Source organism: Pterocles gutturalis, unplaced genomic scaffold (assembly GCF_000699245.1).
Source record: "Pterocles gutturalis isolate BGI_N339 unplaced genomic scaffold, ASM69924v1 scaffold30015, whole genome shotgun sequence".
NCBI classification, from domain to species: domain Eukaryota; kingdom Metazoa; phylum Chordata; class Aves; order Pterocliformes; family Pteroclidae; genus Pterocles; species Pterocles gutturalis.
Window position 1 is genome coordinate 27,581 of NW_010139192.1, and position 21,858 is coordinate 49,438.

At 40.2% G+C, this 21,858-nt stretch overlaps 1 protein-coding gene across 2 annotated transcripts in view; it reads left to right on the forward strand.

The window, feature by feature from the left end:
* The window catches only part of SNAP25 (synaptosomal-associated protein, 25kDa), a 29,218-nt gene extending 18,955 nt beyond the window's left edge, over nt 1-10,263 (forward strand). For both annotated transcript variants that reach the window (XM_010083273.1, XM_010083274.1), the window contains exons 5-7: nt 2,647-2,772; nt 4,866-5,010; nt 8,944-10,263. In XM_010083273.1, coding sequence (XP_010081575.1) covers nt 2,647-2,772; nt 4,866-5,010; nt 8,944-9,012 — 340 coding nt within the window. In that variant the 3' untranslated portion in view covers nt 9,013-10,263. The remainder of the gene's footprint in view (nt 1-2,646; nt 2,773-4,865; nt 5,011-8,943) is intronic.
* The last annotated feature ends 11,595 nt before the right edge of the window (nt 10,264-21,858 follow it).

The window sequence follows — 21,858 nt, forward strand, 5'->3', positions numbered from 1 at the left end:
GGTACAAGAGTATGCAGGGGAAACTTTACATCTCCCACACACTAAAAGCTGTTGCAACTTAAAGAGGAACACTGTCTTGGCTTGCTCCTCCTGAAGAAACCTGGCATAACGCCTACATCAAAAGTTCACCCTTAAAATACAAAAAAAATCCAATGTATTTTGCAGGAATCTTCATTTTTTAGAGCAGCTTTAATATTCTGTACTGTAGGAAAGGCTGCTCAGAACTGACAGCCACACCTATGGCATGGATGGGGTTAGGCGTTACAACATTTACCACTTCATGATGACTGCAGTATCATGAAATCAAGAGATGCAAGAACAGAAAGATACTGCATGCGTTCGATGTGGGGATGTTCATTTTCAAAGGTGTTTCTTCCCTGCTTTAAGGCAGTATTCTGACCTTTGCAGTCTGCAGCCAGATTTCATGAACTGGCATTGCTAATCAGACCATGTGTTCAGAAACAACGTATGTATGAAAAATGCTTTTAGAGACTGTTCCTTGAATCACTCTGCCAGGACTCAACTGGTATGAATAAGATGATATTCTGAGAAGTGGAGTGTAGGAGGGAGAGAAATCCATACAGTTCTGAGCATCAGTATCATCATAATCCTCTAGTGCTTTTCTGGCTGGTGGTAGATCAATGGCCTATATTTAAAAAAGATTAACCATTTCACACATAACTATACTCTGACACAGAGAGTAAATACAATGCCCTGAGCCTTACCAAAATGTAAGGCCTGATCCTACATTCTTAGGAGACCCAAAATGTCCATGGCATGACACTTTGACCAGACTGCATTCAAAAGGATAACTGCTATTGACTGTGAGCAGACCCAGACTTCACCTGTTGACTTTAATGGGAAGTCCACAAGAAAACAGAGATCAAGCTCTGGGCGTATAGAATCATTCACCTCAAACACAGAGACTGTTTCACTCTCAAAGTTGCACAGGTCTAAAGAACAGGCAAATACCTGTAAATACACGTGGATCAAGAGAACTACTTTCACTCATTTCTAGAAACAGCAAAGCTGATGTTTAGTTTTAGAGTACTAAGAAAAAAAAAAAAGCCAACCATCTTCTCTTTAAGTCTTTACAAATTTTAACAGGAAATAAGCAACAAAATAAATGAGTAGGAAAGATCCTCTTTTCATCTATAATTTAATTCTATATTGGAGCATGCAACACATATTCAGGCTCAACAGAAGCCCGAGCTGCTTCGGGGGTCATGGAGAGAACATAACACCAGAGATGGGTTTGTTGTGTCCTCTCCCAAATGCCCCAGAAGCATGTTCAGTTTCTCCCCCAACAAACAACAAACAGGGTTGTTTATATGACTGATTCGACTTGAAGAACAGGGAAACCATGGAGATTTGCAGTTCCCAACAGCTTTCTTGGAAACTGCTCAATTTCTGGAATAAAATCAAGAACTTATACCTACAGACCCCAAACACACTCCTGATAAAGTGTTCAGTCTCATCTGATGATGCCAATGACAGCAACCCTAAATATGCTGCACACGCTAACCTGCCACTGAAGGTATGCCTGGATTTTAATTTTCTATCCATGGCAGCTCAGTCAAAAATGGCTCTCTGGAAGCTAATATAACTGTCGTAAACAACAAATATAACAAGCTGCTAGGATATTTTAAAGTCCTGTGGTTTAAAGCTCCTGAAGGAAGTGATGATCCATTTTTGCCTGTGTCTTGCTTATTGTGAAGGCTGTTACTGCTGATGCATTAAGAGTATGATGAACTATTGGGGCAACTGTGCTTAGTGAGAATGCTTCACTTCTTATTCATGCCTGTAGCTGGTGCATGAAGAAAAATGTAGAAAAATTTCCCTTTCTGATGCTAGATTGCTTGTATCTTTTCTTTTCTCCTGCACTCATTTCACTTCTGCCTATTTTACTTTTTGTCTCTGTGGACAAAGGTTTGTACATCAACTGTCGATGTATGATTAGTATTTTCAAGTACCGATATATTATTAGAAAATGTAATGAACCCTATGAATTTTATGATAAAATTATCCCCTAATCACCTTGGGAAAGGTTAGTGGCTATAAATGCCTATTATGCCACATACATGTTAAAAACCATCAACAGAAGCCCAATCTTCTGCATGGTAACCTGTTAAAATCTAGCCAAATCTGTTTTTCACTAAGAGGGTGTGTTGCTGTGATGTGATGTACATACTATACTTGGCAATTTTGGTTTTATGTCTGTCTGCCAGAACGTTCTATGTGTTTGATGTCAAAACGTTGTGTCACTGAAATGAAACAATGTTCTCTACTTATCTGTATTTCTTCTCTTTTTCTTTTTTCTTTTTCCTTTTTTTTATTTTTTTCCCTTCTTTCTGGAAACTAAGTCAACATCCAAAAACCTGTGTGCAGTGTTGTAGACTTTACAATTGCAATTCACCCTATTGGAAACAAAACCTCTGACCATCACAGTTGTTGTGGCAGTACAGTGAAAAAAAGAAAAACAAAACCCCTCCTTTTATTCAGGCTTATGATATATCGGTATACAATCAATGACCCTCTATCTGAAAACTCATTTGCTTGATTCAGCTTTTAGCTTGGAGAAGTAAAGAGTTTTGCATTTGTCCTGGTCCACTTGATGCTTTGTTACTCATCATATTTTTTGCATAGGCTTAAATCAAGTGATGCTTACAAAAAAGCCTGGGGCAATAATCAGGATGGTGTTGTAGCCAGCCAGCCTGCACGTGTCGTAGATGAACGGGAGCAGATGGCCATCAGTGGTGGCTTTATCCGCAGGTGAGCCTTTTTATCCACTGTTTTCTCTCTGTTCTCCTCGTCACTGATATATTTAGATTTCTTCCATATGGTCAAGAGTTCTGTGATGCTTATTAACTCCTTCAGTAGTGCTGGGTAATGCAATGGAGCCAGTGTTTTCCACTGAATTGTGGGTGCTTAGATATAGGTTGACAGCAATTAGGACAAGGGTGAAAGATCTGCTGTGTCCAGACTTCCCCTGGCCCTGTGGGTGCTTGCCTGAGGTTGTGCAAAGGCTGGTTACATTGCCAGAAATCCTGGAAGTCAAGGTCTTAGCCCCGAGATCCAGAAGACGCTTGAAAACGTGGCCTTAAACCTTCCTCCTTGAGACTGCACAGATTTAGGCAATAATAAAATAGAAATAATATATATTTATTTACTTCACAGCAGCAATGTGAGGTTGCAGACTGTCATGGCCAGTCAGCAGGGTCCTCTGCACTCCAGCTCCCTGACCTGAACAATGCACTTTTCCTGGAGGCCTTATTAAGGATCTCATTAATGACAGTTGTCAAATGCCTCAGAAATTACGTGTCAAATAAATACTAGTTTATTATTATTATGTCTCAGGATATGTAGTGCTCATTATCCATCCTTGCCAGAAGATGTACCAAAGGATCCGTCACCCCTTCCTTTCTTTTCAGAAAGAGAAGTCTTAGGCTCTCTGCCAAAGCATTGAGCCAAGTGCAGAACTTGAAGCACACTTTTAACTAGAGGTGCACAGCTTCCCTGCTTGTGTCCAGAAAGCCTGACTGAACATGGAATATGCCCCATTCCTCAGCTGCTGTAAAGCCACAACCATGGAGAAATATCGATGCTCTAGTGGCTACCTCTATGCAGTCAAATGAAAGCCAGTTTGAAACACACAGCTATACTAATGGCAACCAATCAGGAAACTTTCAGCAATACATAGGGATCCAGCAGTAAGTACATACTGATAATAGTGCTTATAGAGCATGTATTTAGATGACAATGCTATCAGCTGAATGGATAAAGGCATACCAGTAGGCAAAGCTTTGATCTCTGAAGATTAAGGACACTGGATTAATAAGTAATTATCTTTCCAAAAACTATTATCCACTTATTTTTTCGTCCGCTGTGATAAAGGGAAATCAGCATGATATTAACAATGCTGTCACACAATCTGGAGCGTGGGATGGAGTTGCCATTGAAATTTGCTGGGTCTGCCTTTTTTTTTTTTTTATTTCTGGATGGCAGAACCACCAAAGTGAAGGCTGGGGCACAATATCAATAGCAGTGAAGGAAGTCATGCTACACCATAGTTGTTCTGCAAATAGCCTGTAGCACCCTTTAGGCAGCTACATGAACACAATTGCACAAGAGACTCAAAGTAGTGATTTTCTGAGTGGGAACCATGAACCCTGCTTTTCCCAGTATCAGTCACTACATGCCCCTCCAGTCACTGAAGAGTTGAACTGGACCTTGGCTCAAGTGCAAGTTTTTAATTCTGGAAACTAAGCCACTGAAAAAGATGGTGCTAAGAGGAGAGACAAAGGATCTTTAGTAAAGCCAGTAAAACTGAGAGAAGCTGCTTCTGTCATTTACCAGAATACATTTAGTTAAATAGGAGGCTAGGTCAGGATTTTCACAGCTGAAGCAGTTCTTCCCCAATATTCCAGTGAGACTCAAGTCTACGAGGACTGGATAGTATCCATGTGGAGTTCAAAGAGGGGAGCTGATATTATTTCCAGCATTTCCCACACACTCTAACCAGGTCCAAATGGACCCCCCTTTCCTTCTTTGTTTGAGAAGGACCATCACTAGCAGAGAGGTGCAGTATGTGTTACAGACAAGCTCAGACAGCAACACTCCTAGAAGCAGCAGATGTGAGCAATACAAATGGAGCAGTGATGAATCCAGACATTCCCAACATCCAAAAAGTAAGCATGCAATGTTTTTCAGGCTAGCTCCTTATTAATCCCTTTTCTTCAAAGCTGAGCATAGCAGCATGTTCCTCAGGTGACAAGCGAAGGAGGAAACAGGGGAGGTTTCAGATGAATCAGAGTTTCAGGGGGAACCTCCTCTGTCTTTGTTTCAAAGAATTGTTTTGCTGCCAGGGTAACAAACGATGCCCGGGAAAATGAAATGGATGAGAACCTTGAGCAGGTCAGCGGCATCATTGGCAACTTACGTCACATGGCCCTGGACATGGGCAACGAGATTGACACACAGAATCGCCAGATTGACAGGATCATGGAGAAGGTAAGAGATGACATTTCTAAGAGGACCCCAAAAGGGGCTGTGTTTGCCCTTCTGCAAGCACAGGCTGGGCATGCTGCAGTTTTTCTTCATCTTGGAGAAGGACAAGGGACAGAAATACAGCTGCTAGAGCTCTTCTCTCTTCTTTCTCCAAATCATTGGGCCACACAAGAGCTTGCTGCTGTGATCTTCACTAACGTTCAGTGCAGGTCACGTTGAACCCACACTGTTGGGTTTGCAAGACAATAGCTGACAAGGGGACCCCTCAGCACAAATCAAGGCTCTTTCTCCAACAGCTTTGGGAAAGGAGAAATGCCCAGAGCTGTACAGAATTGCAGGGCTTGGGTCTGAATGCCATGGCACTTCATGGCTAGTTTTAAGGTTTCCTGCACTTTCCTTCCTTTGGAAATTCCATGAGCAGTTGAGAACTAAATCACCTGTTTGGAGGACCAGTCCCAGAAAGAGGATGGGGATTTATTAAGCAAGGCTTTGTCATACAGTAAAAGTGCAGCCATTCTTGTCGGGCTGACTGCTTATAACTACATTAGGACAGACACTGACCAGCTCTCTTGGAGGGGGGGGTGTGTGTGTATGTAAATAACTGAGACTCACCATTACTATTGAGGAATAACTGTCTAAAAAGGCAGAGAGCACAGTTCCAGTGCCAGATCTGCATTGCAGATTTCTGAAGCAGAGAGCAGCACCCTCCAAACCCGGCTGGGAACTCACTGCCATCCTCAGATCCCAAGATCTACAAGCCATCTGCATTCATACTGGCAGAGCTCCAGGCACAGCCAGGCTGAAGTGACATAAGAGGCTAGATCTTCATCTGGTGTAAAATCAATACAATGCTTGACTTCAGCTGAGATTTACACAACCTAAGGATCTAACCCAAGGACTTATATGTGCTACTTAGAGTTAACGCTGACCTTAAGTGGTAGAGCTTAGACTCTTGAGCCTTTTAACACATGCAAGCTTTCTCACACAAGCAAGATGCTCCTGTCTATTTTTCATGTCAATTAACTACATCAGAGCCTAGTGAAAAAGCAAATATTGCACTGAAGGATTCACTCAGGTAGCTTTCCTTATTGGAGTTTGATTCCAGAGAGAACTGAGTGAAGTATACCTTGTCTTAAAGGTGGGAATTTTGTCTCTAACAGAGAGACAGTCACCTAACACAGTAGAGCACATGGCTTTGCATCGGTCAAAACTTTTGTTTTATACAGCTGCATTTGTTAGCTTGACTGTATTGGAAAATGCACAGTATTACTGTGATGCCATTTTGCAGCATTTCATGCTTCTGGGAAAAATTAAATAGGAGCATGGGGGGGAAGGATTTACCACTGTTATTAATATGAAAAGCAGTAGAATGCAGCACATCCATCTACACTGCAAGAAGGGACTGGAAGATTATACAGCCTACATCATAAATACCCTTAAATAAGAAGTCTAGGCCATATGTTATTCTGTTATTTTCTCAGAGCAAATAAAGAGGATGTGCATTATTACATGTTACCAGCTACCCTACTCATGACATAACACAGTGGCAGGAGACAGGCCCTGTGGATAGAAATCAGCTGCATCCTATCTGCGCCTGCAGGATACTATCACGAACTACAGCAAACCTAACAAGTCACTGTTCTCCCATCAGTTCAGGTTTGCAAACATCTGGATTTTGAAAGTATTGACCAGGCCTTTTGTGCACAGGAAGCACATGGGCCAATCTCTAGGCAGTGCATGCTGAGAGCAGTTGGCTAAATGAGGGACTGGCCTTCCACATCCAAGCGGCCTTCTTACAGAGTTAGGCATTTCATACAGGAATAGAAAAACAACATTGCAAGCTAATGTGATTCACTAAATCCAGCCTCACAGGCAGGTCTCGTCAGGCAGAGCCCTTGGCTAAAGAACAGTGACACATTTCTGAAAGATGGACTTGCAACGTGCACAGAGGAGCCATCATGAAAGCAGCACAAAAACAAGACAGTCTTCGGGCTTAGTGAAAACCTGCCACATTTCTCAGAGTAAGAACACACAGTAATGAGATACTAGAAAAAGAAACACAATATATTAGGAAAACCCCCCATAAAAGATCAAAATTATGGTTAGCTGGATAATACTGAAACCACAAATGCACAGACAACCATTTTGGAATGAAATATGCCAGTAGACCATTGTCCCCAGCTGATGATGGGCATACAGCATTGCTGGAATTGTTTTCTTTTCCTGACCAGCTGAAGCACTGTGCTTTCTTTAGAAAGACCCTAAAATAAGCCATGAATAGGAGGCTGGGAGGAAAAGTAAGAAGGGCTCAAAGCATTCTGTCTCTACCTAGGTGAGGTCTGCACAAAGACTCCCACTGACTTTGACATATCATCCACCAGAGTTAGAACTTAGTATTCCTATTTAGAAACATAATTCATCAATATTCATGTATTTAATGACAACTGTAACTGCTTCCAAAACCATTCACTTACTTTTTAGGTAGTCTTTTGTCAAAAGCACACAAAACTGTACTGTGGTAGACAAGGTCAAACTCATGGCTAAAATAAAGGAGTGTGGCTTATAATGAGTAGTTGTGCTTATTTACGCTTGCTGAGGATCTGGCACATGCTACTGTACTAAAAATACACATCTACATAGAAATTGCTAAAACAATTATGGAGAAAAGCCCAAGATATTTAAGAATGATTTATTGCACATCAATATAGCCATTTTTAAAGGATTTTAAAATGTGGGAGAGCTGCTTCACCATTCTGTTGTTTGCAAATTTGAGATTTAAAATAAAACTGTACCATTTGGATACACCTCAGAGATGTGGGAATAATCATCAAAGCTAACAAAACACAGCCATCAAACTAAAACAGTTTGCTATTTGAGTTCATGCTTCTAAAGCAGTAACACAATTCTCACCTTTCCCACAGGTCTGATTCAAAAAATTGAAAACATTTTCTATCTAGTCCCTCTGCTAGCATAAGTCGGCATAGCAACAGGGGCTTGAATGGAGATTTGCCAGTTTTTGTCAGCTAAAACAATGTCTTCAGTCTCCAAAACTAACTTCTTCAGAGCTAAAGAAAGCCATGGTTGAAGGGTCTTCCCACTCAAAGAGAACTCCTAAACCTCCCAAGTGGTGCGGTTTTATTAACAGCATTTTATAATCATGGCAAGTGCTACCCCATGGAAGACAGGGAAGTTAATGGTTCAGTCTGCGTTGGACTAAATTCCAGTTTAATTGCTTCAAGTAACAGTAGAATCCCTGCCTTTTCTTGATTCTTGTTTATGGTGCTGCCCAATGAGAGAGGTTACTCTGTCTTGCAACTACACTGGTGAACTTTGTTGAGAGAAAGGAATAATGGCATCACTCCTACCTATTCCTGTCCTTTCACATGTAGAGCAAAGAGATCCAGACTGATGTATTTTCAAAGAAATTTATCTTTGCCAGCATTCCCTACATCAGATGATTTAGCTTCTCTGTTCCAGTGATTCTCTACACGGAGCAAAATTTTAGTTTTGACTGCATGCCTGGTGATCGAAATTCAAACAGAGTCCAGGTCCGCTGAAGCTTAGAGAGCACTGCAGCTTTTCACCAGTGCAATCTGCGTGCACATCATCAGTTCTCATCCTGTCACCCATTACCATCAATACTGCTAGCACCATCAATAGCACCAGCTACAGATCTGGCACAGCATTTGCAAGGGTTCAGTGAAGCTCAATACAAACATAAAAGCTCTACTCAAAAGCTACCTGAGGTGTCAAAAAACAGCAAATGTGGAATTCACTTTTGGGTCCCCAATACCGCTATAAAAAACAGCTCTCCGGTATTTTCAAGCTTCTTTTTTTTTCCTGACCTAGCCAAAACTATAGACGTGTCCACTAAGCATTGCAGATGTTCTCTTTCTGCCCTGTATTAATCTGCCTCTTTCCTCTGTGTTTCCCTAGGCTGATTCCAACAAAACCAGGATTGATGAAGCCAACCAGCGTGCAACAAAGATGCTGGGCAGTGGTTAAATGCAGTGAAGTGCATTTCCTTTTAATGCTGTCCAACAGGGCAGTACCTTCATGCTTTTATCATGGTATTTACCTACTAGGTTTGCACACATGCACATATCAGCCCTATTGTAAATGTTGTCCTGTGTAGTTTGTCAGCTTTCCAAAAATGATACTTGTAATTATTTTTTTCTAGATATGTTTCTTTCCAAAGGTTGTACATAGTGCTGATTTGATGGCTATAGCTCACTATGATGTTTTTTGGGATTTTTCCTTTCCTCGTTTCTGTTTTGAATTCCATTCCTTTTTTTCCCTCTCCTCATTTTTTTTTTTTTAAATGTTTGCTGAATGACAACACTATTGGAATGCTAAACGTGCTGTTAACCTTTAAATATACAGTATTGTTCTTGTAAAACTGTGACATTCCACAGAGCTACTGCCATGCTCCTGTCTTTGGGTATCATGATGTTTAAGCACTTAAACCTGCTGTCTTCAGTTCTTCATTGCCATTATCTGTTGTTATGATTTCATGATTAGACAATGTGGAATTATATTACTATAAGAAGCATTGCACTAAAAAGTGATGTGATTTATGCATTTATGCATGAGGAATAAATAGACTTTTAGACTCCTACTTAAACAAGAATTTTCCCATGGCAGTAGCACACCAACAATGACAACAAAAGCATGCTCAGTATTCGGACTCTTTTGGGACTATGTTATACCAGCAAGTTTGCAGTTGTGCCACTTTTTTCTTGTTGATATATATATATAGTTATTAATCATGATCATTTTTTTTAATTATGAAAAAAGAGGGATTTGGCACTCACCATTTAGCCATTGCCAGGAAAATAAAAGCTTGGCTGAAAATAAGTCAAAGACAAAAAGAAATAAGTGTAATATATTGGGTTTGTCTGCTGCTTTTGAAGACTATCTTTTGGAGGAAATGACTACCATATGAAATGGTGCAAAGAAATGTAATTTTTATAAGGCTCTCTCTTTCTAGTCGCTATCCCCATGTGGTTTGTTATCAGTACAGTTCTCTGTTGCTTACCTAGAGCTATGCACACCAAATCGCTGAGATGTTTAGTAGCCGACTTAATTAAAAAAATAATAAAAAAACCTAAATGAATGAACTCTAGATAAACTGTGAGATAAATATAATTTACAGCATGTAATACGAAATTCCTTACGTCTCCTGTCAGATTGTGAAGTGATTGACATTTTGTAGCTAGTTTAAAAATTATTAAAAATTATAGATCTCAGAATCCATGCCTGCTTTATCCATTTGTTGCCCTATGTGTCAGTGACAACTAGTTATTTGCCACTTGCCTGGGAAAAGGAGACTTGCGAAGTCTAAAGAGTCTTTACAAACTGTTTCTGTATTACACATGGGAAACTAAAGATCTCTGCTTGCAATACTGTATAAAATACTACTCTTAAAAATAGCATTTTACAGTCAGCACCTTCCAAGTGAATATTAATTTAAATAACATGGCTTGGATTGACAAACACTAAATCAAAATACATTCTCTGGTTCAAGGGAAAGAAAAAAAAAAACTAAATGTTATGGTACAGAAGGATACAGTTCCTTAGTCAATAAAATCTGTTCCTGTAGTGGACCCAGCCACATGCTAATACACCTCTTTTCAAGGAACACTTTGAACTACAGAGTTTGCAGAGTCTGCTAAGAATAGTTTTCTCAATTGACTAACAACTAGCGTTTACTGACAATGAAAAGTGTTCTTATACTTTCCCAGGGTTTTTTTCCCTATATGGACAAATTATAATTAACTCTGCATGAGTGACAGTTCACTCATGTGTCTCGCATGGCCCAAAGTCAAAATACACAAAGAACATGAATGCTTGCATAATTAAAATCGCATGATAATGTAGACAAGCTATATTTGCTTTAGCAGCTTTTTATTTTTAGTATCTATTAAAAATTCATTTATGCAAATATTTTCCCCCACTACATCAAGCCAAAGAGTAAACTTCAAGCAAATGTTTTTAATCTGCTGACTGTTTCCAATCCTGTTCATTCAAGGATTCTAGTATCTGTGACACTCCTATCATTCTGCAATGTAAAAGTTCTCTGAAGGAGGGCAATAATCGTACTGGAAAACACATCAGTATGGGAACATGCAAACACAAGGATATTTGAGAAGGGCAAGAAATATGTAAGAAAGTAATGAAGATATTAACAGAGGTATTATTCTCATCTGTTTCATGAGAACACACCCTATCTGAAGAAGATCATACTTCCAGAAGTCATTAGAGCTGATCAAAAATATAAGCCATTGCTGTGAAGGAAATCACTATATTTTGACATCTGTTTTTGTCTTGAACAAAGCTCAAAAATCAAACTATTGAAACTTTTTGCCAAATGGAAAGTTTAAAGGATAGAAATACTGAAATGTTTAATTGCATTTGTCTTTGTATCCTCCTCCACTGTATGCAAAGTCTCTTAGAAGCTGCCTGAAAATGACTGAAGTAAATAAGTTTAATATATTGCATTTCTCTGATGTTTTTGAAAATTGACTTTTCTGGGATTAATTAATCTCAAAATAATTTAAAGAAAGGTTCAATCTCATGCAGTTTGTTATTAGAACAATCCACTTCTGTTTGTTAAGCTTTGTGCACACTGAATCTCTGATGTAGCAGCTGACTCAACAGAAGAAAAAAAAATTTAAACAGAACACTGCCTCAAATGTGGCATTTCCCTTTTTTCCCCTCTTTCCCCTTCTGGTTGGCCCCTATTTCCCATGATATGCTGCAGGCTTTCTCTGAGACTGAAGAAGCACCCTTATTATACATACACTTTAAATCCTCTAGAACTATGGATGACAATTATTCTCCAAAATATTCTGTATGCCACAGTAGCAACTGATAATCTCCACAGGCTTTGGATTTGGACCTGAATCTTTAGAGATGGCTCAAGACTTTTATTTGAGGGATCTAGAGGCAGGCAAATCAACTCCTGCACTTTTTTTTCCTCCCTCTTTCTTTAACTGTGTGTACATATGCACATACAAATCTTTTATTTTAAAGGCGTTGAAAAGACAAGAGATGAGTACTTAGTAATAAAGAAAATTATGTGTATCAGAGACAGCTTAAGTATATGCACCACTGCTGCGTGTGCCTGTGGGCGTAGGGGCGCAGGATGTGACTGCTGTCTTCTGAGCCATTTTGTTGCCTTTCTAGAAAAAGATGGAGACAGTTTATTTGGAAGTTTGTAGAACACAGTATTTTAAAACCTGCAAATAGTTACAAGAAATGCAGACACAGGAGAGAAACCCTGTGGAGAAGTTAGGGCGTTGGGCTGGTTAGAAAAGGGTGAAGGGGGCAGGTTCTGGTCGATTTATTTTGCAAAGTACTTGCCAAATAGCATTGGATCCTCTCTGTAACAGCATTCAGAGTGATTATGTTTGTGTTGTAAAACACTAAGCAGTTTTAATGTGGTTAGCTTTGAATGCTACTTTTTAATTAAAAAAAAAAAAACAAAAACAACAAAACCCCCAACAAACTACAAACCAAAAAACTCCCCCATAATCCAAAAAATGAAAATAAATAATTATGTGGGACTACGACGAATTCCACGCATTCAGGATCTATTCTGAGATCACTGCTGCCCATGGAAAAACTGCATATAATGGTGCAAACAATTTGGTCAAGCAGTGGGTAGCAGATGGAGGAGATGCTCTTTTGCCTGGTAGGCTTCACAGTTGCTTGCTCAAAGTAAAAACTAGCAGCTACGGTATCAGGGTTCAGTTACTGCTGTGGTTAGAATCAGTGCTGTGGGGACCTTTCACGGGAGAGTCCCAGCCTTGAACTGCCTTTTCTCCTCACCTACCAGACCACAGCTCCCTCCACATTGCTCCTACTCCAGTGCACCCTGCACCTCTGTCCCCTTCTCCTCTGACTTCTCTCAGCTCTCCTCAGTCCCTCCTACATCCCCCAGCACCTACCCAATTGCTTGTTCCCTTCCTATTTTTCTTGTGCTGAATTTGCCTGCCATCAGTCCTGTCCCTCATTTCACTTTCTTCACAGCCCTCCACCTGCATGTTTTTCACCCTTGGGCTTTCAAGTCAGGGTCTCTCCTCCATGATTTCAGCCGGAAAAGCACCGAAGAGACAAACAGCTGACACCCACAAGAACACCTGCAAGAAAGTCTTGCTCAACCCTGCTCAGTCCCAGCAGGCAACATGCATGTTGACAGGGGAATTTTTTTTTTATAGTCTATTCAAAATGATCTAAAAAGTCTCTGTAGGTTGATGCAAACAAAGATGTTTGGACAGCTGAGGACAGACAGGCAAGTACTGGGTAGGTGTTTCACAGGGAGACAATAGCTGCAAAGCCCTCTAGCCCATGAAATTTTTTGTCTCTGGTCCACAGTACTAGTGGATAGCAGTGCTTCAATACAGCTGGAGTATCTGTAACACCGGCAAAACAGCTTTCCTTTCTTTCCCAAATTTCAATCATTGAAACTATAAAGATTTTTTTTTTAACCAAAGCTTTCAAAACCTGTGCTTTTAAAAAGCAGGTAGAGAAAGTAGATTTCCCTCACCCTACCCGGGACAGATATCCAATGGCAGGTTATTTCATCCAAAATCCATAACAACTCAAGTTGGCATAAGAAAATTAAAGTGAAATACTATATCAGAAATGGTTTAGTAAACTTTTTACAGGCAGTCCTAAGTTAATTTGCTAAGTGCTAACTTAAACATAGGAAGCTGTAAGTTCCACTTAGTGCACAGTAGGTTTTCCATCTAAATTTTGATCAGAAGTTCATTAAAATGAACAAAATGGTTCTTTTCCACATTCATAGGGGGTTGATTAGACCTCCAAAGCATGAATATGCATAAATACCACTGTGCTAAGTGAGTATCAGAACCAACGGTATGCAAATGTGAGCAAAACATCTTTAAAAAATCTTACCTATTTTGACTTCACTGTAAAGTACTCCTAGACTTCACTTCATCATAATAAATCCAGCTGATGTCAGTATTTTATAAACTACTTCTGATGCTCTGCAGGACCCCTAAAAGCCTAGGTGGCTCTAGAGTTAGTTTATAAAGCCCATGAAAACACATGTTGAAAAGTTAATTTTTAAGAAAGAGCAGCTTTAATTCTGACATTCAGCCTTAAGCCTTTATCTTAAAACATATTTTCCAGTGTTCACAGAACATTTCTGTTTCATGGATTAAATTAGAATATGAGGGGAAACTAACCAGAAACATAAAATCTAATGAACTGCTGCTTCTTTCAGGCGATCTTTAACAGCCTAACCTTCAGAAATCAACCCATATTCACTGACTTGCTGGGCCTTGACGTGAAAAAGTGAGAAAACCTATTTGCCCTCAGATGAAAGTATAATTAGGTTTTAAAACCCCCAAACACACACCAGAAGTGCTGGCAAGTCAGACAGCTGGAGAAGAGGAAAGGGCTAAGGCCGGAGGAGGGTGCAGAGGACAAGAAATCAAAGCTGAAAATGGACACAATAAAACACAAGCTGCCAGGCAGAGCTGCTGCAGTGGATGTGAGGACACAGCAGGAACTCAAGCCACAGCCCTGCATTCTGTTCTGACACAGAATGACTTGATAGTAGAGACACTGTAAACATGGACAGTTACTTGAGTAAGATCAGGGGCTCGGTTGATACTAAGTTGGAAACCTATAGACCACATATTACTGTATTATGAAATTACAATAGTTCTGATTGTGCTCGATACTGAAAGTTAAACCAAGAAAAAAGTCTAGGGAATGGAGAAAACTCTGCCAAAGTATCTTGGTAACTTACTCAAAATATTTGCTTATAACTCCCTTTAAAATATTTCTGTTTAAAGCCAATCAGAAGACCTAAAAAAACCTTAGTTAAACTTAAGTCAGCAGTTTATTGCAGGAAAGGGTCTGACTTGTTACACATTAGGTGCCAGCCAGATGTTCTCCCTGCCCATCAAATCCTCTGTACCAGCAGTGCCTGTGTCACAGCAGCACCTCAAGGGTCCTACGGAGGTCAGCATCCCTTTGGTACAGGCACACACAGCCTGTCGCTGATCTAACAAGCTTAAAGCCTAACCAAACAAGGCAGGCAGAGGTGTAGCTATGGAAAAGGAACTGTCGGTAGGCAGTTTGCTCAAAAGCCAATATTCATATGTCAGAGGCAGAAACTGAACTGGCACAGGGTTATCTTCTTTCAGGCATCTCTACCAATAAAATTTCACCTTAGTTGAGTCAGGATGGCAAACGTGTTGACTGTGCAGAAGTCAGAGGGAATGCAGGTTTGTTTTTTTTTTTTTTTTTTTTATGGCTATATAGACACTCTGCAATGATCCAAGTCATCCTATGCTAATCAAAATCCACCTGCTATTCAGGGTCTAACACACAGAGCATGTTTCTGCAGAGTTTAAAAAGTGAGAATGGCTGCTGAGAATTGAGCTCATTATTAAAGGAGTTAACATACATTAAAAAAAATCATCGTTATGTACGAGCTTTGACTTTCACACCTTATTTAACTGTCCAAAACAACGAAGCAGGTTATTAGCCATTTAGAGTTACAGTCCAACAAAATACTACGGAAAACCTGAGAAATGATGAGTAGGTTTGCAGCCAGCACAGAAATCTTTAAGGTGTACTTCACCTCTTGCCAGCCCCTGTACAATACTGCCTGGAAATGCTCAGTTTAATAGGTCTTGCCTAAGCCAAACTCCTGAAGCTCTGAATACCCTGAGGAACAGGAAACGATTTAACATAATTTCATAATTTCCCTTGAAATACAGAAAATCTCTTGAATGTAGAGAAAGTATTAGATGAGGGTGACAGAACTCAAGATTTTATGGTTTTTATGAAATCATGACAAAACGCTAAGCACAAGATTTGTTCTCCTTTATTTCCCCGAGTCTCCTGACAGTGACTGCTAGTCAAGTATTCAATCCTGAGCCAGCATGGCAAACTAGCTAGTTTCAATATTAAGTCTGAAACTGGATTCCTCAATCCTATTTTATTTAAATAGGAACTAGGACGTGTGACTTCAGTCAATGAACTGACACAGGCAACTGTCAAATTAATCTGAGAAACAAAGAAGGTACAGGTCCATACCAGCTCTGTAACATATGTATCTCCTCAAACAAAAATACTCTGAACAACTGTCACTGCCCTGTGAAAACTCTAGGATTAAAAATCCACCTTACATATTGTACAACATTGTGACATACTCAGCTTTTTATGAAGTTAGTGATTCACAAAGCACCCAAAATCAATGTATCAGGGAAGTTATAAGAATTAAGTATGATAGAAATGTACATGTAAATGGTTGCGTGATACACAAGGACACTGACTTGCTGCCAGCAAGTCACACAAGCACAGAAAATGTTAATAATTGAGGCAAGGGAAAAAAAAAAAAAGCAGAAAGCAAGCTGAGAAGGGGACAGCTCTCTAAGTAAGCCCTGTCGATCCTTTCACTGAAGAGTGGCAAGCAGAACTTCAGTCTGAACTGAACACTTAAGAGACAACACAAAAACTGCAAACCTCTTGGGGTCTAGTCCAGTCTAGTCTTTGGTTTTGTCCCATCTCTTACAGAACGTCCTTGCAGATATTTTCCCCTCCATGGGTGTTACTTTCTATAACATCTCTTTCTACTTACTTGAATAACCAGTTACATTAGATTCGTTTTTACACTCAAGAAATGAAGTCTTTTGCACAATACTTTTCTTGTAAGAAGGGTTTCTCCACAAGGAATTTTCATTGTCCTACTAAAAGAAAAAACAAAACAAAACAAAACCCCATCACTTTGTTTAGGCAAGCCTAAAACAAACTCCAGTGATTTCAAGAGTTAAAAGTACCACTACTGGGTCTTGTTCTTTGGTCTGAGCTGAACTGCAGTGCTGACAGATAACGCAGTGTTGGTGCAATCATAAGTAATAGGAAATACTGTGGGACAAGGAAAATTATCCCTGGTGGGAGGGGGATGGTGGTGTGAGGAATAAAAAAAAAAAAAAAACCACCAACAAAACACAAACAAACAAAAAACCCAAAATAAAAACCTGAACAAACTCTCCAAACCAGAAACCACACAAAGGACCTGGACAGTAACTTCCACGGAACAAAATGGCAGCATTTCTAGATCAAATACTGTTGTGGGTTTTTTTTTTCCCCCTGCAAATTTTATCTTGGTTTCTAGGTAAAATACACTTTTTTTCCCTTTTAAAATAATTTTTTTAAAATTTTTGTCAGGAAAATAATAATTTTTTTCAAAGTGTCCCTCCATTTTTCTACCATCTCTTTCAAGAAACACCCAACACCTGCAAAGGCATATATATTGCAGCATGTGATTTTTACTGATGAGAATAACTTTGGCAAAAAGGCTATTTAGTAGTGCAGAGTAAAGAAAATATGCTGTCAAGACAAACTACAGTTGTTTAAATCATTCCTCTGTGAAGCAATGGTTTCCCACAGGGAGATGTCCCAGAAGTGTGTTTTTGCATCTGCAAATGCCTTAGCTGCTCATCTGCCCAGCACGGCATGGAGAAAACCGAGATTATTCTATGATTCTAAGATGAAGTCACGCTTCCATGGTTTGTGGTTTGGGTTGGTTGTTGTTGCCGGTTTTTGAACAAATACTTCAGAGGAGGACAGAACATTTCTCCCACCAAGTCTCAAGCAGCCCTACTAAAACCAGCACGGCTGTATGAGCAGTACTAAGTGTCAAACACAGCACATACTCTCCTGCTGTCAATGGGTCTCTGATGTTGACTCCCGCATGCTGCTGCATATCACAACCATATGGATGTAAGGATAGCTAACAGCAACATTAAGAAAATACTGATGGATATTCCATCTAGTTTTTCTCCAAGGGACGTAGGTGCCCAGACAGGGGACACCTTTGGGAGCTCCCTATGGCTCTGTACCAAGTGCTATTCAAAAATGCACCAAATTGACCTGCAGTTGCTCCTGACACCAGGTAGCGTAGGGTAGTGATCGCTTCTGCAAATCCATATCCATGGCACAGCTTTATGGCAGGCTGTGCTCTCTTGACTGTGAAGGCATAAAATTGTGCCATCATCTCCATCAGAGCAGCCTCAGGACAATAATCAGACCTAAACATCTGTATTTGCCCCCCCCCCCCCCCCCAAAAAAAAGGATAAATTAAAAGTAACAAGCTCCATTTTTCTTTTCAGGAAGAGCCTATACCAGGGAAGTAGGGCCATATAAATGTGTACGTCGAAGAAAAAAATTTAGTCAGAAATAAGGACTTCAGGGTAAATTAAGAAAAGAGAACAGCTTTAAGTTTGTAATTTTCAACAGAAGTGCTAAGATCCATAATAGTGAAAGGGGCTCTGAAGCAGCAGCTTGAAATTCAATAATTTCTGTGGGAGTACAGCATGAGCTCTTTGCTCTTGCTGGCTCCATTTGGGGAACATAGGTTCAGGTGTCCTTTGCCATTCAGGAGAGCTCCCTTCCGCCAGTGCCAGGAGGCATCTCCTGACAGCACAGGTGCTAAAAACAACAACAAAAAAACAAACAACAAACCAAAAAGCAAACAAAAATCCCCTCAACCTTCACACCTTCCCACAAACTATACTCCTCCCATTTGCAGACATTACTGACTTGTCGCTCACCCTCAGGGGAAAAAAATAGGATCTCTGGGTAGGCATTGGATGTGGGTGTGCAGGGATGCAAGGACACACTGCACACCACAATCTGCACTCCCCCAGAGATGTGCTCGTCAGGATTTGTTTTAGAAGTCACTGATGCAGACTAGGGGCTCTGCCTGTCTTGGCACATCAGCTCTTTGCTTTCTTTCAGTGCTGGCTCTCCCAGGCACGAAGTCTACTTGTGTGGCTGTAGCCTCTGAAGGCACAGAGCTGAGGAGCAAGTCCAGCAGTGCATCCCACGGCTTTCTGCTGCAGCATTGCCCTGGAGGGCTGTGGTCATCACAGATGAACAGAGACTGGTGGCTCTGCACACCCTGGCTTGACCTCCTCTGAGCACTGTGCACCACATGGCACCCAGTGGACCACTAGCTGTTAAGGGCTGAGCTGAAAATGCTGGAGCAAGATTAGTTAATGTAGCTCTTCAGGGAAGTGCTGGATTAGCCCGGATTAGCAGCTGACATTGTGGCTGTACATAATGAATTATGTAAAATGGTCCTGTTGGTGTAAAGCAGATGTACTACCACATGACTTCAGCTGCAGGCACAGCTAGGAATAACACAAAGCAGATTCAGTTAGGGAGAGGATAAAAAAAAAAAAACAAACAACAAAAAGGATTTAATATACTTCTCAACATGTGCTGTATCATCATATTGCTTATTCCACTAATATTTGAAAACAAAACCATAGAGCGATTTCAGCAGGGGAAGCTGGACAGAGTTCACCACTTACAATTAGGGGAAACCATTTTTCTTTGCCTCTCTGTTCACAGTTATGTGACTCAGGAAATACCATATGGGCCTTCAGGAACAGCAATCAGCTACAACTACTCTTGAAGAGATACTGAAGATACAGTCTAATAATTTTCCATTTAAACAAAAAATGCTTTCACCTAACAAGATTAGTCTATGCATTTTGATAACATGCTTCCCTTCAGAGTTAGGTCTTCTATCAACTTAAATGAACCCAACTGCCAATTAAACAACCAGCACAGATATTCATCAGCCAGCAAGAATAAATATGGGAAAATTAACCACCGGGAAGAAGGAAAGACAGTACAGCTAGTGTTTTCAAAACAAACATAAATTACATTAATTTAGATTGAAATGTGGCCAACATCCCCTTTATGTATTACATATAGAAACATTAATATTTAGAGAACATGAACACCCACAGTCCAGTGATATCAGACATTGCTTACTATAGGCAAACTTCACATGAGCAAGTACTAACTGATGTAAAATACATGAAGAATAATTTGTCTGTGGTGACTAGATAAAATGGCAAAGGCAGATAGATACTCTGTACAGTCAGTGAAGGTAAAATAATGTGATTTAAGTATTCATTCAGAGAAGAGCCCTTCCCTTCTACTGAGAGTTTTGCTAAGACAGATCAGTCACAAGGAGCTCCCCAGATGCTGACCATTACCAAGATTTCCATTCCTGAGCAACCTCATTAAAGGATCATGTCAAACCACAGCCACCAGTTCCTCTACAGCTTATACTTTAGGTCTGCCACTGTCTGGGTTTAGTTTGAGACACACAACTGAAAATACATTAATATCACTCATGCATGATGTGTTGTCAAAGGAGAAAAAATAGGCACCCACCGTCTTCTGTGATGCTGCTGCACCATCCAGCAGCAGGAAAAGTGAGAACCTGCTGTGTGTTTGCCAAACATAAGTATCAGGGCTTTAGGAGAATGCACTAAAATGCTTCTAGTCCTTCTGGAGAGAGATTCCTCCCTGTGAAAAGCATGAATGATCTCCACTAGGAAATTCACTTACTGATCACACCAGACTCAAATCTCTTTCTGCTGTTTCAGCACTTACATTCAGCCACCAGATGAGATACTCAGACTGAGTCTCCACTGCCAGCCATACGCATCCATCATTCTTCTGTTCCTTCACATTATACAATTTACTACTAATACTAGTCCTTTAGATAAAATCAGTTTGTGGAAGAAGAACAGCCAAAACATCTGAGGCTGGTGGGAGGAATACAGAAATAAAAAGGCTTGGTGCTTGCTTTTATGCCAATGGGAGACACCAATGGAGAATCCAAGAGAGGCTCTAGAGATTTCATCCCATCCCAGCTGATGATTTTTGACTTGATCACACATGCTTTGCAGTATGTTCATACACATTACCTGGCACGGTACTATGATAGAAGCACTACGTGATAGAAATGAACTAACGGCTAACTAGCATGGGGAACAATGCCAGCATCAACATAGCAGTTGTTAACCAGCCAGGAAGGTGGTTAAACAGCAATAATCCAATAATCCTATATTGCTGTCACATCTGTAATAGTTTTGGCATGTGTGAAGCACTAAAAAAAAACCACAGAAGCAATCAAAGGGAAAAAAGAATGCTCAACAGTCTGAGCAAGACAAAGTCTTCCTATCTGTCTGTTAAAATAAATTGTTACAATAAACTTCTATTTTTTACACTCCTTCAAAACCATACGTTTTGGATCTTAAATTGACTGTTTTCAGAAGAATGTATTTTGTATTTTCACAGTAACAGTCATTCCTTGTATCGGTATGGAAGAGGAAATGGCATTATTAATGCTGCTCAATTCAGAATCTAGATAGTAGTCTGAAAAAAATAATTGATTTGATTACTTTGATTGAGAAAAGATTTATGAACAAGCAAATCAAATGGCATGGAAGTTGCCTAGAAATGTATGCTGCTGCATTTTATATTACAGCATTCTGAGCTGCCTATGAGTTCTGTACATTTGAGTGATTATCATTGAAATTCAGTGCACTATGTTGCAGGCAGGGAAGCCTGCCAACTATTTTATTTTTAAGATGCAGCAGCTACATGACCCATTTATGCTTTTGACAACTAGAAACTCCTCCCTCAAAATAAAATAAAAACCAGTGCAGATTTCAGTATCTGTCCTGTGTTTTGTTTTCTACCCCTGCCACAGATGATGTGGAAAAGTGCTAGAGACCAGCTGGAGTGCATGAAGCTCCACCTGGGGATTGATGAGGAGCTGCCAGAGAGCTTATGGCTCAGGGTTAAAGGGAAGGCAGGTGAAGGAGATGTTGTAGTGGGGGTCTGCTGCAGGCCACCTGACCAGGTAGACCAAGTGTTTGAGTCCCTCTATAAAAAGATAGAAACAGCTTCACCTTTGCAAGCTATGGTCCTCATGGGGGATATCAACCACCTTGATATCTGCTGGTAGGACAACATAGCAGGGCACCAGCA